The 17,105-nt window shown below is 35.6% G+C and overlaps 1 protein-coding gene across 1 annotated transcript in view; it reads left to right on the plus strand.

Moving 5' to 3' along the window:
• Positions 1-17,105, plus strand: part of LOC111503932 (diacylglycerol kinase eta) — a 215,583-nt gene that overhangs the window by 143,460 nt on the left and 55,018 nt on the right. The window contains 2 exon segments of the mRNA XM_074174819.1: positions 6,379-6,461; positions 6,464-6,522. Of these exon segments, the coding sequence (XP_074030920.1) occupies positions 6,379-6,461; positions 6,464-6,522 (142 nt within the window).

Here is a 17,105-nt window from a genome sequence, read left to right on the forward strand (position 1 = left end):
GGAATAATTATGTACATCTGCAATATCTGCAGGAATAATAATGTATTGGTATCTCCATAATAAATATCGAGAGTTATATCTTCGAATTCCTCTAATCAAATTTTCAATATGCTGTTATCCTTTTTTATTCATTGTTAGTCGAAGATTCCTCCTACGCAGAATATCTGAGCGAATCTTCTTCACTTTGTTGACTTTACGCAATTTCCGAAGCGTGAAAAGGAATATAAATCTGAAATCATATTTATCATTTCTCCATCGAAAATGCCGAATGTGCATGATGAACAGAAATATCAACATAAATTTCAACTTTCTTTTGGAATAATATTCCGCAGGATAATAACAAAATTTCCGGCCTCTTCAGTTCAAATATTTCCGTCTAGAATCTGATTTTATCCAATTCCGGAAGATCGTACTTGTCGCCTGTACATTAACATGAAGATTAAATTTGTTTGGAAACACAACACAACAAAAAAATATTTTTTGAATGTTTCCTACACTAAATTAGTCAATTCCTACTAATTTTGGGGTGATAAAAACGAAAATAACAATGAAAAATTTTTATTAGCTCTGGTTTTTGAGATACACAGTACTTAATCTTAAAGAGTAGTTATACTATACGTGAAAGTACATAAAACAATATTGTTATGTTTCGTTTAGAATATTTTAAGTACAAAATTAATAAAAAAAAAACATTATTCTTAGTGTTTTGACAAATAAAAGAAGTTTGTACCACCAAATTTCAATTAAGTCCATCCGATTCATTGTAAGATCGCTGTCGTTTAGCTTGTCTTTTATAAAACACTTCTGGAGCATCCCTACACACAGACCAGCAGTAGTCTGCAAGCATTGCTTCATTCCAACGGCCCTGATATCTCTGTTCCATTAAGGCAATGTCTTGATGGAATCTTTCTCCATGTTCGTCACTCACAGCTCCACAGTTTTGTGGGAAGAAATTAAGATGAGAGTGAAGAAAATGAATTTTTAAGGACATGTTGCATCCAAGTTGGTGGTAAGCTTGAAGAAGCTCTTTAACCAATGCTGTGAAGTTATCATCTCTTTTGTTACCTAAAAACCCATGTACAACCCCCTTAAAGGCTTCCCAGGCTCTTTTTTCATTTCCTGTTAAAATCATGTCAAAAGCAGGATCATTTACGATTTCACGGATTTGAGGCCCAATAAAGATGCCTTCCTTGACTTTAGCATCACTCAACCTGGGAAACTTTGCTCTCAAATACTTAAAAGCTTGTCCTTCCTGGTCCATGGCCTTCACAAAGTTTTTCATTAGTCCCAACTTAATATGTAATGGGGGAAGGAGAACATCCTTAGGATTTACAAGAGGCTCGTAAACTACATTTTTCTCATTAGGGTTCAGGTCTCGTGTAGGCCAATTCATTTTTTTATAGTGAGATTTTCTATCCCGACTGTCCCACAGACACAAAAAACAACAGTACTTGGTGAACCCTAATTGCATTCCTAGGAGTATAGCAATGACTTTCAGATCACCACAGATGTGCCACTTGTGTTGTTCATATTTGATTGATTGGAGAAGTGTTTTCATATTTATATACGTTTCCTTCATGTGAACTGCATGACCTATAGGAATAGAGGGTAGCTGATTTCCATTATGCAGAAGTACAGCTTTTAAGCTTAGTTTTGAAGAGTCTATAAACAGTCTCCATTCAGATGGAGTGTGATCCAAATTCAAGCAGTCCATCAAACCATTAACATCAGAACAAACTACGAGGTTTTCTTTTTTCTCAAAAAAAGGAAACAAATCTTTTTGACGCTGTCTGTACTGAGATATTTTCACATCATGTTTTAGAAGATTCCACTGTTGCAGTCTTGACCCTAACAGCTCAGCCTTTTCCTTAGACAAGCGAAGATCTCTTATAAGGTCACTCAACTCTGCTTGACTAATTCTGTGCGGATCACTAGACCTATCGCTTACCTCAAAATCAGGGTCATAGGATGTAGAAGGATGGGTTGCTCCTTCTAAACAATCTTCATCACCTTCCTCTAAAATTTCATAGTTTTGGGGGTGGAGAAGGGACTGGCAAATTGTCTAAGTGTGGTACAGGCCGAAGAGCAGATGGGAGATTAGGGTATTTAACCGTTCCTCTTTTCTTCATAGATGAACCTTGCTTAATGGGAGGAGTTAAGCAGAAATAACAGTCGTCTGTATGATTGGTAGGCTCACGCCAAACCATAGGTACTGCAAAAGCCATTGCCCGGTTTTTATTTTTCAGCCACTCTCGCAATATGACGGAACAAGAATTACAACATATATGAGGAGCCCATGATTTATCTTGGTCCCCAACTTTCACACCAAAATAATGTTCATAGGCTGTCTTAATGATAGGTGTCATTTTACGTTTCTGAGCCTTAAATGTTATTTCACCACATATATAGCAAAAGCTATCGACAGAATTCACACACTTTCGAGGTATTTCAGATCAGCACTTAAATTAATTCAAAAATCAACTTCACACGATAATTCCAATAGCAACCACGTGCGTACAATTGACAAACTCACATAGGTTATGTTTACTACTTAAGAACAGCTGATGAGAGGGGTATTATGTAAACAAACATGTGTACCAACTGTTGGTGATGAAATATTTCATTTGTTGAAAACTCAATATACATAAATATATATAATATAATGATACTATATCTTGAAAACAAGAGCTAATATATAATTTTTATGGTCACTTTCGGTTTTAACACGTGGAAATACATTAAAATCATCTAATTTCAACCCCGAAACAAAAACTTTGTTGTGTTGTGAAATCATTCGGAAACATCGTTATGGAAGTTTATTCCATAAAGACGCCCCGCCATTCTTCAAAAGAAATAATTCTCAAAATATGAAGTGTGTTAACCTGAACTTCGAAGCAGGAGGCAGCTCAATTTTGCCACGTATTTCTGATCAATCGAACACTTTCCATAAAAATATTTACAGTGTGGACATGGAAAGTCCCCTCTTCTTCAATTTTTGAACGGCACAAGATATCAAGGTGGGCCAAGAGTTGGGTGAAAAGGTTTTTTTTTGATGCTGCAGAGTCACTACCAACTTTTTTCAATGAAAAAAGAGGTTTCGTGATAGGTTTGTCCAACTCTTTGTTCAGTGTTGCACTGAAAATGAAAAATATCATAATTTCAAGAAAAAAGGTATTAAAAACCCACTCCATTTCATTCACTTCCTGATATTGAGTTTAACATTAAGCGCTTTTCCATCTTTAAAATTGAATAATATTGTCGAAATTTCTCATTGGTGCATAAATCAGACTGAATTTGATCGACAACAGATTTCAGACATGTAACGTAGTCAGAGCTACTTCGAATGCCCAGGCTAGTCAGTAATAAAAATTAATACATATATTTACAAAAAAAAATACAAAGATTGACCCTGTCAGTATGATGGTTTCACCTGTTTACTCCATCATGTCTCCTAGCAGAGATGTTGTTAGAGGTTGTTGTTCCCTAGTTGAGTTCACTTCATCAGTGTGGGACTGAACACTTCCTTGAGAGGCAGGGTTGCTCGCATGAGTATGGTTATGAAACAGGATTCAAAAGCAAATTCAAATCCAAGATAGAGTGGATGTAAACATTGACATGCCCTATTCACGTGATATTGAGAATCCCAAGAATTGGCCTGGGTCGTATTCAGAACTAACATCTTGTTGATCACAAATGCTATATCATACTTATGAAAACTTTTTTATAATACCGAGTGAAATGCACAAGTTTTGCAGTTTAACTGGAAAAATGCAGATAATATGTGTAATGTAAAAAGATTTTCATTGGATTTTTCACAGCGCACTCAAGCATTATATGAAAAGAGACGTAATTATTTCTTCATTGATAATTTTCATTTTATGTAAAATAAAAAAGAATAATAATCGAAATTATTCAACTGGATGAATTTGTCTCTTCATCAGTAGTGTCATCCTCACCAATATGAATTATCAGTGGTTAGATTTGTGCCTCTATTATGATATCAAGCTTCCACATTTTTGTCTCGACTTCCGATATCACATGCCGAACACACTTCTCCCATTTCTGCGCTGTGACTCTTTTCAAAGCCTCATCAAAAAGTACTTTGAGATCTGCAAATTTGTACGTGGTGTTATGCTGAGCTACAAAATTCTTCACATTCGTCCATATTAACTCGATGGGATTGAGCTCGCAGTGGTATGGAGGCAGGCGAAGGATAATTTTGTTTTGGCCTGCTGCCATCTCATCGACTATATATTTTTGGTATTCAAGCTTGCGCTCCTTGACAATTTTTAGTAGCTGTACTCTTAGCATTGAGTCTTCAAAGCTAATATTCTTTGATCGCAGCCAATTTTGAATTTCAACCTTCTTTGAAGACGTTGTCGGAATCTTCTCTAACCGTCGCGAATGATAAGGTGCATTGTCCATTACAATTACAGCATTATCCTCCAGATGGGGTAGAACTTTGGAAAACCACTGTTCGAAAGATTCACCGTTCATTTCTTCGTGATAATCTCCAGTTTTCTTCGATTCGAAACACCACAGCCCTTCAGCAACAAACCCATTCTCATTTTTACCTGAAATTATGAAAAGGTATATAAGTAAATAAAACAAATACGAGGGTTACTTTTTATATATTGAGATTGAGGCAGGTCTTAATATAAATATAAGTTTACATGATGGATTTGTTAATCCGGTGGATAGTCCATCTAGAAAGGCCCTCCTAGATGAGGTCACAGTTTCATCGACCCATACTTGAGGGGTACTATGACCAGTATAACCCAGGTTCCATCCATATAATAAATTGTTCTCTGTTGTTCCCTATAATACTTAATTTTGGTCAAATACTCTCTCCTCCATAACACAATTTCCTCTCTATCCAATAATAAACTATTGTGCCCTCTTTTTTTCCATACAAAATTCAAATGTTTCAATACTTTATGGAATGTTGACCGCTTAAAACTTGGCAATAAAACATATTCATTTATTTCTGTGAGTACTTTGCCTATCGTGGGTATTTCATTTCTGGAAAAGTACTCATGCACTTTGCTCCTGATTGCATGTTTATCAGCATCATCTATTGATTTTGTAATGGTTTGACGATTCTGATTTGTATTCGGCTTGGAAAATGTATGATTTTGTTTATATTCCCGTAAAACATTGTAAATCAAAGCGCAACATACTCCAATTTTATCGGAAATTTTCGATACGACTTCGTCGACAGTCGATGTATGTCTCAATTTCTTCCATCTCTTTCTTGAACACATTAGAAATCACTTCTTTCATCTCAACACTCAATAGTCTTTTTTTAAATTGTTTCCTGGCTGGACTCAGAGGATAGCTCACAGTGTCATCAGCAGTGTCTGTACTGGACATCTTGGAAAACAATTTCAAACAATATACTATAACGCACGCCACACAAACACGCAAAACGACTGATTACAACCCTGTGCTGGTACCGAACTCGTACCAAGAAGGCGAATTCACCAATGAACGCTGCCCTTTCCATCTGACACTGGGCGATCACGTGAACATCACGCTTCGGTTTTGTTTTGTTTTACTCTATCTTGGATTTGGATAGACTTTGGGGATATAAATGTTTTGCACTTGGTTTATATAAAAAAATTAACCTTGAATTCGGGAGTCAACATGTATAAGGAATAAAATAATCTTATACAAAAAAATTAAGCTTGAAATCACCACTGAATATGTCTTAGGAAACAAAACCATTTTTGTACCAAAAAATGACCACTAAGAAATTCAATAGATCATTTAAATTAGGAAATGGAATTATAACCTTAATTCACTTAATGTCTGTAACCAATCTACAAAGATCTATTAATTATCTGCGAGCGCTTTCGACAGTTGGTAGTACTGTCATCTTCTAGGCACTCCTCAAACAAAGTTTGAGGAGTGCCTAGACCGACATCCTCAGCAACTTCACTAATAGTGATTCAACGATTTTCCATAACAATTTTCTTCGGCGTCATCAATCATATCTTCTCGACCTCCTGTGAGAAGCTTGTACCACTTATCAACATCTTTCAGACTCGTAGTACTGTCACTCTTTGTCAATGTCAACATTTCAATTGTTTTTGAGCACTCGATTCCATTTTTTACACATTTTTCAATTGCAGAAGATCGCCGAACACGTAAAACACTTCTAACTTTCATGCCTCCCACCAACGAACTAAACTGCTGAGACATTTAGTCGAGATGAGTGTACCAACATAAAAAATAAAAAAACCTATTCGAATGTACGTAGCGCGCGAAATTTAAACATTCACCCTATTTTTGAGCAGTCCACGTTGTTTGTTCACGATAAACCAACTTGCCTCAACAGTCTTTACTTTCTCAGTAAGTTTTCCCATTTTTTTTCAGGTGATAACCCTTTCAGATCATTGGTGCTTTGCTGTGAATCCAGAAGAGAAATGGAAGACTGGCTTGGCGCTCTCACTGCCGCTTCTCTCAGCGCCAATACCATGAGTCCGACCAACCAGACTGTTTGTCTGGACAACATCATTGGTGAGCAAATTCTTTGATAAAAAAAATTATGGATTTTGTATTGAGAATGTGTGGAAACGAAAAAATAAGCAAATTTTTCTTGAAACATCTACACCAAAGTCATATAAACCTATATATTGTGTTAGAAATTGATAACAGAACTTCCCAACGAAAGTTTCCCTACCTGAATATTTTCGAAACAGAAGTTTCGAAAATAATTGAAGGATCTCAACAATATATTTTCATGACTATGAGATGTTCGTAGCGCCAAGTTCCGCATGTCTGCAAATCTACCTAACTCCATTTAATATTTTCAAGTCAACCTTCAATAATATAAGTAAAAAAAATAAATGGTTAACGACTTGGAAAAAAATGATGTAGATAATTTATTGAAACTAAAAAAATATTCGGAAGGTCGTAGGTGACAGTCATCACATCAAACTCCCCAGCAATCTACAGTATTGATCAGATAAAAAATAATATAAGCGTTGGGCGTAGTACTCAGGTTACGCTACGCCGAACGATTTTATTATTTTTCATTTGATCAATACCGTAGATTGCTGAGGAGAGTGGTGTGATGACTGCTACCTAGGACTTCCGAATTATTTTTTAGTACATTATCTACATCAGTAATATCTTTTTTACAATAAAATCGGTTACCATAAACATTCTTTTTACTGATTTTATTTTCAAGTTCATAGTTTCTGATTTCTTCTTCTAATTCATAAATTCTATTCATTCTTTTCAGTTCATTTAGTTCATTTAGTTTCATTTATTACAAGGTAATATGCAATCCGCCATTTTGTAACTGCGGCCATCTTGGATCAACAATGACAGGGAATTCATTAAATTGTATTGTCATCAAAACTAAATGTGTGTACCAAATATTAGATCAATCTGTCAACAGTAACGGGGTCAAACTCCAATGATTAAATTTGACACAAACAAACAAAACAAACTGAAATGGTTCAGATACTATTTGAGTGATAGAAAACAATTGACAAAGGTCAATAATATTAATGAAAATGGAGTGCCACAGGGTAGTACACGTGGGCCCTTACTCTTCCTTCTTCATATTCATGACCTGTTTCCGAGATGTCTAAGTGCAAAATTAGTTTGTTTGCAGATTACACCTTAATATACTACTGTTCTTAAAACGTTAATGAACTGGTAGATACTCTAAATAGTGAGCTCTGCAAAGTTAGTTGATGGTGTAATCTCAACACTCTCAAATCAAATAGTGAAAAGACGAAATTTCTCTTACTGAGTAATAAAACAGGTTATGACGAAATCAAATATAGAGGAATTAGTGTAAAGATTGCTAATGAGGATATTGGAAGTGTAACAGTAGTGAAGTATTTGGGAGTATTGATTGACCAAGGACTAATATTCAAAGAACTTGTATTGAAAGTGATAAAAACTATCACCAATGATGGTCAAAAATGACAATTTATAATACATTAGTTTCACCACATCTCACTTTCTGTTCTTCAATTATTTACGGTTAATAAAACGAGTTGGATCGACTTCAAAAGCAACAGAATAGAGCCTTGAGAATCCTACTGGGTGTACCAAGAGATACGCCAATAGTCAACATGTTGAGAGAATTGAAATGCTTGTTTGAACTAGACATTATCAAAAATTATTTTCATCGGAATGGCTACTCCAAAGCGATGGTGAAAACAGACTTTGGCTGAAAGACAGCAGGCCTCGCCACAACCAGTGCTTGCACTTTCCTACATCAGAGGATTATCGGAAAGGATATGAAGATTTGGATCCAAGTGCAACATCAGACCCTGCTACAGATCCGGAAACACTATCCGTAGCAGCCTGACGAAAACCAGGCCACCAAATGTGAACTGCGATTCCAAGAATTTCATCTACCGGATACCCTGTGAGTGCGGAACATCCTATATCGGTGGTCATTGAATGTTCGCATTGCCGAGCACAAGAAACACACACAGCGAGGGGAAACCAGCAAATCAGGAATAGCAGAGCATCAACATAACATCGAATGGTCCCAAGCTGAGATCATGCACAAAGAGGAACATTGGTTTAGGAGGGAAATTCAAAGAAGCCGCATACATGTTATTCAACAATGTATTCAGGCAAGCTAGCGTAGAGATACACACATAGAAACCCTGCGATGGTCAACTCCCGCCTAACGGTCATCTACCGCTAAAACCAATGAAGCGGAGAGAGGGAAGAGGGGAAGCACTCGAATGACCAATGAATAGTCATCTCACGGATAAATCGGTCCAGTCATCACCCGAAGTGGATACTAACAATCGAAACGTCGTGGAGTAACTTGGCTTGGAATCTCTTAAATTTTTAATTTTTTTTTTTTTTTGTTGAATTGGTTTCGTTTCCACTTGTATTTTATTCCACTATTATTTAATTTCAGGTTTTTTTTACTTAATATAATTGTTTTTTCAGCTATTCATTTTTATTCTTGTTTGTTGTTTTTTCAATTCTTCTTTAGTTCTTTCAGGGATTTCAAATCATTTCATATGATATCAGACAATGGAAGTCCGAACTATTGAAATACAGAATTGAAATGGATGTCATTAAAAGAATATGTGTACTATCAAACAATGGTACTGATATATGTATAAGATGCATCACTATCTATCTCCTAATTTCTTGAGCAGAAAAATAACAAATAATGGAAATTATCATAATTATAATACCAGAATCAACTGAAATATATAAAACCATTTGAAATGCAATAGAGTACCAAAAACAATATGTGAGTCGAAGATTAAACCAGTCTGATATACCTCAATTGGTTTAAGGAGCATTTGAGGCGAGCGCCACATTTGAAACTGTCATCAACGGATTTCAAAAATGTGGCATATATCATTTTCAACTTCTGAACCATATTTTATTGATGGGAAAACACCAACAGAAAGGAACAGACAGTAGTTCTGTTGGTCCAGTTCCCGGACCATCAGATGCGATAATTTCTTCAAGTGAAAACTCAGGTTGGTGTTCAAAGTAATGAGGAAATGTACAATTCTTATTCATCTCCTGCAGATATTCCATCTATTCCTGAGATAGAAAGGAAAACACAATTTTAGACGAAAAAATCGGAAATCAGAAAATTCATAACTTTCGAAAGGCCAAGTTAATAAGAAGCAAAAACTAAAACCAAAGAGGGAAAACCAATGAAAATGAACATAGAACAAAATAATAATCACTCCTGAGTCTCCAGAAGATAATACTGACCCAGAAAATGAGTTTTAATGACTTTTATGTCAAGAAGCAAACTCATAAAGTAGGGAGAATTGGATTAGAAAGAAATATGTGCCAGAATTGGGCACACATTAACTACAGGTGTCTTTATACGTGACTTCGGTACGCTAGATGTCTTTAATGATTTGAGGAGATGATTATTTTTTACTACATCCATTGTTTGCGCATGATGATAATAATAATAATAATAATAATAATAATATCCAATGGAATATTGGATCACCAATATTCCACATATGGAATATTGGTGATCCAATAAGTAGATTGGTTCTTGGTGTAGGAGTGTAAAACGTAATTTCTTTACGTGACTGAAGACGAGGTACTCTAAAGAAAATTTGAGCTAGAATGTCTGGACAATCAATTTTGTTGTGCAAGACTTTAAAGAGGAATGTAATTGCCGACAGATCTCTTCGTAGTTCAAGAGAGTCGAATGAAAACGTTTCAAGCAAAACATTATACTCAATTCCGCGTTCAGGATATATGCCATTACACTTGAAGAATAGATATTTCAGGAATTTCCTCTGGACAGATTCTATCATTATTTTGGCGTACTGGTAAAAAGGAGACCACATTAGGCCAGCATACTCCAATTTGCTTCTTACGAACGTATTAAACAGGATAATGAGTGTACTAGTATTCGCAAAATTGGACCAGTTTCTTATACAGTATCCCAATGTTTTGAGGGCCGACGAGATTGTCTTTGATATATGATCCATAAAACTTAGTTTAGGATCAAATAAAACTCCCAAATCCTTTATAGAAAGGCATCTTTCAAAGACCTTATTATTTATGTTGTAATCAAATTGTAAAATAGTTTGTTTTCTGGAGAACGATAGAACTTTGCATTTTGCAATGTTGACAGATAAACGGTTTTTAGAACACCATTCAGTTGCCAAATCGAGTCCAATCTGCAAGTTATGGCAGTCGTTCAAATTATTTATACGATTGTAGATCTTAAGGTCGTCAGCAAAAAGAAGATGATTGCATTTCAACAACTGAGATAGATCGTCAATGAATATTAAAAACAACAGTGGTCCTAGGTTGGATCCTTGAGGCACACCAGAAGCTGCTTGAAAATGATGGGAGCAAAATGGATAAAAAGACAGTGTTAACAAGATAACAAGGCCAAAAAATCCTCCTTTTTGTTATCCAGTTCAATCAATCGTTTATGTTCGAATGTAATGGTCAGATCACTAGCGTTTCCCCGCTCTTCCCTAAGTGGATCAAATTAAATCACGGGAAATCCAGCGAGAATTTCAATTCGCTTGTTTGATCAAACAGAATATCGGGAATTTTATCATAATTCAACAGCAAAATCCGATTCATGCAATATTATTAACATCAATAACTTATCTGAAAGGGTTTTATTTTCCATCTGAAATTGGAAAATTGGAAATTCATGGAAATTTGATTACGTTTCTCATGTTACCAAATAGGCTTTGAAGAAAGTATTCATTCGAATACATTTCATGTTGTCAATATTTCATTACTTAACAGTGCTTGAAATGTACCGAGTTTAAGAGAAATAACGAGTTTTTGTTGTTCAAAATTGGCTTTATTCATCAACGTAGTCTTCATCAAGAGTTTTGCCACCGTTTTCATTGATTTGTGACACTGTGCATTTTCTTGATAAAGCAGCACTTCAAATGTGGTCGTTTTAATTAGTGTGAAGTTACCCACAACTTTTCATCCACAGTTCATGACGAAAGACAATCGAACAGGGTTAGAATGAGATTTGCGAACAGTGTTGCCAGATTGCAAATATTAAGAATTTTACCTGTATTTCGATTTCATTTTTAAAATACGATATATTATTGAAACATGTCGAATAAATGAGTCAGCATTCTACATAAACTCATTATATCAGCCAACTGTCCGTATACAAGCATTAATACCGAAAAAAATGTAAAATGAAATTATAATATTATTCAGGAAAAATTCATTTGTACCGAAACAGGTAGCGTGAGGGAACTGGAAAATTAGTTTCTTGGTAAAAATGTTATGACTTGTAAAAAGTATGTCATTTGAAATATCCTGCGTTTAACAATACCGAATACCCAGGAAAGACTCATCCACAAAATATCGAATTTCTCACTTATCAGAAATAGTTTGTTGACAAAAATTTCAGAATATATTCTTCGGAAGTATATCTATCGACGTGCCCAAACAGATTTGCGTACAATACGTTCCTTGGGTGCGAAAAAAAATAGTTCCGTATATTCGGAACTGAATTACTCAATAAAGTTAAATTTCTCACTTACCAAAATAGTTTGTCGATGAAAATTCCAGAATGAATTCTGCAAAAGTATATCTATCGACGTGTTTGAACAGATTTGCATACCATACGTTTCTTCGGTGCGAAAAAAAATAGTTCCGTATATTCGGAACTATTCTGCAAAAGTATATCTATCGACGTGTTTGAACAGATTTGCATACCATACGTTTCTTCGGTGCGAAAAATAATAGTTCCGTATATTCGGAACTGAATTACTCAAGAAAGTCAAATTACTCACTTATCAAGAATAGTTTGTTGATGAAAATTTCAGAAATATATTCTGCAAAAGTATATCTATCAACGTGCCCGAACAGATTCGCGTACAATACGTTCCTTGGGTACGAAAAAAAATAGTTCTGTATATTCGGAACTGAATTACTCAAAAAAGTCAAATTTCTCACTTACCAAAAACAGTTTGTCGATGAAAATTCCAGAATGAATTCTGCAAAAGTATATCTATCGACGTGTTTGAACAGATTTGCATACCATACGTTTCTTCGGTGCGAAAAAAAATAGTTCCGTATATTCGGAACTGAATTACTCAAGAAAGTCAAATTACTCGCTTATCAAAAATAGTTTGTCGATGAAAATTTCAAAATATATTACTCAAAAGTTATCTATCGAATGAAGGTGGTCATGGCCATTGAGAGTAATTGAGGAATCTATAGAGGTGAAGACAAAGTTGATAATGTAGCGGATGTTCATATTCCCTGAGGAATTTTCAAGTGACTTGTTAGGAAACCACACCAAGTTGCTACTCATTATTCATTACTGTGAGTAGTGTATGAGGTAACACATATGATAATAGGAAGGCTTCTTGAGTTATTACGTCGAAGGCTTCTGACTTCTGGTGAGAGAGAAACTGATCACACCAGGTTCCGTTGTATCTATGCAGGCGAACAAGCGGAGAGTACGGGCCTAGGTGGGTAACTTTGTAATTGTCTTGAGTCATAGCTCTGTTTTTGTTCTGAGCCCAATCCCTGCTTCATTCTCCAGTTCTCCTCTCGAACGGTCCCTTCAAATAAGTTTTTTCGTTTGTTTCTCCAGGTATGTTTTTTCAGTGCTCTCCTCGTTTCTTCCCATCTTCCAATCTGTTTACGTACCAAAGACTCTCAGCTGGTTCAGGGCCTATGTATGGAGATGAAGAACCGTATATGACATGCTCATCAGTTTTTTCGTTGCCTTCGATGCCTGACTGTCCTGGCACTCAATATATTCACGTATTGCTTCTGAATACTTTAGAGAATACAGGTTTTAGAGAAACTGCTTACCAGTTATTCAAGAGTTACCTAAGCAACCGTGAACAATGTACCAAAATCAAAGAATGCATAGGTCCTACCCGAATAATTGAATTTAGTGTTGCACAAGGTACTGTACTTGGACCAATACTGTTCAACATATATTCGAACGACCTATTTAGATTGAATGTTGAAGGAAATGTGATGAGCTTTGCTGATGACAGCAGTATTCTTCAAATCCAAAACTTAGGAAAAATTGAAACTGTAGTAGAACGGGACTTTAAAAATATCTTTTATTGATTCAATGGGAAACTACTAACACTAAATACATACAAAATATACTTTATTCCCTTCACTTCTTACTTCAAAAAGTTGACATCATAAAGATTGAACAAACTAATGAAGTTGTTAGTATTAAAACTTTTCAATGAATCGAAAATCTTAGATATTCGACAAATGTATTTTATGAGCACTGTAGCCCACCAACATAAATATAAAGCCATCAGCCATCCATACCTAAACAACAGAAATCGAACATGTCGCAAGTAGCAAGACCATCAAAATATATTGCAAAGAAGTTTTCTTTACTTAGGTCCAAGACTTTATGATCTCATGAATTCTCGGCCTGGCTATCTGTGAAAATATTGATCCGCTCACTTCGTTGAGTTCTCAAATTTGTTGTTCATTGCAGATAATTCAGTCTGGCAGACTTATGTGTACTGACCGAGTGGGTAACTGAAATGGAGATTTCTCACCGCACAGTATAATCCAGTTCCCGTCCCATGATTGATTTTCGACCAGTCTGTATACCATCTATGTTTCTGCCAAGGATGTTCTCTGAATGACTCTTCATTCTCCACTCTTCGCGGTTCCTTCAACCTCGATGTTCATATCAAACTTATGTTTCGTTATTTATGTGGTCCGAAAACATGATTGTTGTTCTTTCCTCCACCTATTCCGGAATGTATGTTCCAGTCCGAATTTACCCACCCTTGCTTTCCCTATTATTACTATATTCAAAGGAGCTAGAGGAGTGATTTCCATTGCTTCCGTCATTCCAAACATGCAAGTCTTTGAATCCTGCTTGGTTTTTTGTATCTTTGGCCACCAGATCATAGATGCATATATTGTCATAGCATAGCATAGCATATGTTGTCATCATACTGTAAAGCCAATACATCATTTCTTGTATCGGGTGATAAAGGTGATAAAGGAAAAGGCAATGACACATTCTGACATGGCATAGGCATCATAAGTTAGTTTGAAGTTGATATACTGTTCCTCATCAAACACCCTTATATACTCTGGATTCCAACAACACCCAGAGCAATGAATAGACCGCCTTACTTGGGTCGCTTGTGGATCATTCAGACAGCACATCTAGAACGAACAATCGCACAAAATGAAATTCGCGTTATTAGATTTGTAATTCAAATGTCCGACCTCCTTCACTCAGAACTATCATTATCTCCAGCCAGACCTGATTTGTATGACAAACCATCGAGGGTATGAATCCGAAAGCGAGAAGCGAGTCCGTAAATCATGTCGATTCGACGGGACAATACGAACGACCTACTGAATGTCGTCACAGATCCTATGAATTGTTTGTGTGGTCTAGTGAACTAGGGAAATATTAATACATACTATACAATAACAAAGCCATTCCGCCGCTTTGTCTGTTGGAACGCAATAAAATCAATAACTACCGAAATAATTCTCATACAGTTTTCACTACGTATATTCGATTAGAAATATCATTTATTGATAACTCCTGATTGGATAGTAGACCGCTTCGTAACGTAACGCGTAACGGCGCTAGTCTGTCTGGCTTGAAAATGATGATACTCATTTGGCGTATGTAACAAGTATTATTATCCAATCCTAATTTTAAAGGAAACCTGTTGATGGTGAAAACCGCATATCGACATATATCATGGTTTCTGAGTTACAGCATGTTTTTACAAAATGCTGTTGCTGTTACTTGCTGTTACTTTTTTTCTGCCAAATCTCTTGTTTCCAAGGAAACATTTTCATAGCACTTTCTACATAAAAATAAATGGTGTAGAAAACTTGTTTTTTCAAATGAGATATCAGTAGTTATTGATGGAAAATAGAATTTATGAGACACCCTGTATATTCCTGCATATTCAATAGAGCCCAAAATCACCTTTCCAAAAATTTTGCACACTTGATGTTTTGCAAGAATCATATTTTAAATAAATACAGAGCTTTCATGTTTTTTTCTACACCCGTACTCTAATAATACACTTATATGACCATAATCCGTTTCATAATGATATCATTATGATACAGATTTTTCATAACGATACAGATTATCAACCAATAGAAACCCATCATTTTTCAATCAAGAATCCTGTTCCTTTGTCCTAGATTCTAACCTAAGTAACTAATTGTTTATTTGTCAAAATCAGTTTTCATATTACCTACCTATATTATCAAAATGTCTGAAAACAGCGATATAGAAGGAATACCATCGACTCCAATATTTTTAAAAGATCAGATTAATTACAGTTGTTATATTCAATATAAATTGTATAATTAGAATCTTTATAGTTTTCATATATCCATGATAATACCATTAAGTTTGTGTTTTTTTAAAAAAATATGAGTTAATTACTGTAAATGTGTTCAATACAAATATAATATTTATAGTTTTTCATTATTTATCGGGTTTAGAAAAAATAGCGTATGCAACTCTCATGTAATGGTTATTAATCCACTCGCATATACCATACAAAACTCGCCTTCGGCTCGTTTCGTATCCCGGTTAATGCTCGTGTCTTAATAACCATCATTACATGATCGTTGCATATTATGTAGACTTTGAAACGCACACTGTCACTGTCAAATTCTGATTTAAGCAGTAATCACGCTCTTCAATTAGTAGTTTTGTTCAATTTCCAAACACATTCGTAATGATGTATGAGAAAAAATGAAAAATGGTTGGATATGATTGTCTGTTTTATACAAACTGAGGAAAATGCAGAAGCAGCAAGCAATCTGTATCATGAGAGGTATCTAGAAAAAAAACAACCTTTTAGAGACGGTTTCGCAAGATTGCGACACAACATAATTGATGGTGGTCAATTTGAAAAGAAAAGGCCAGAATATCAACAGGCTACCAAGAACTAACGTAAGGCATTTGAAAAAAACACATATTCAAACCATACAGGGCCAGAAAGTTCATAACTCAGACAAGGGATTTTGAACGCCGCATGGCTTTTTGTCAGTGGTTCCTGGAAAGTTGTATCCAAGTGCGTAATTTTTCGTTGAATTAAATTTGGACAGACGAAGCTTATGTAAGCAGTGCCGACATTTTTAACCGCTACAATTCTTATATTTGGGCATAACAAAATCTCTCATACTATTGTGGAGCAGAGAAGTCAAAGAAGATTGGATTTAGTGTGTTTTCAGGGGTAGATTTATCGGACCAGTCATTTTTTATGGCAAACCCAGAGGTATTTATACATTTAAAGGCAAAATATCGACCCTCTTGTTGATGAATTGCCACTAATGGAGCTCAGAAAAATATATTTTCAACTAGACGGATCTTCGTCTCACAAACACTGCATTTGTCACCATTTTTTGGCTGCAAATTCTGGTAACCAACGAAGGACCCAACCGTTGGCCAGCCAGGTTACCGGACCTAATGTCTACGGACTTTTACCTCTGGAGAAGGTTGAAAGATTAATTCGGCAAAAGACGTTCAGAAAGGTGTCGCCTGTGTGTAGGAGAAGCTGGTAGACATTTCGAACACCTTTTCTGAAGCAATATATTTCATTATTTGTTCCGTTGGCCAGCCAGGTTACCGGACT

Source organism: Leptinotarsa decemlineata, unplaced genomic scaffold (genome assembly GCF_025532065.1).
Source record: "Leptinotarsa decemlineata unplaced genomic scaffold, Ldec_3_MD MMD2_tig00000882_RagTag_RagTag, whole genome shotgun sequence".
Classification (NCBI taxonomy): Eukaryota; Metazoa; Arthropoda; class Insecta; order Coleoptera; family Chrysomelidae; genus Leptinotarsa; species Leptinotarsa decemlineata.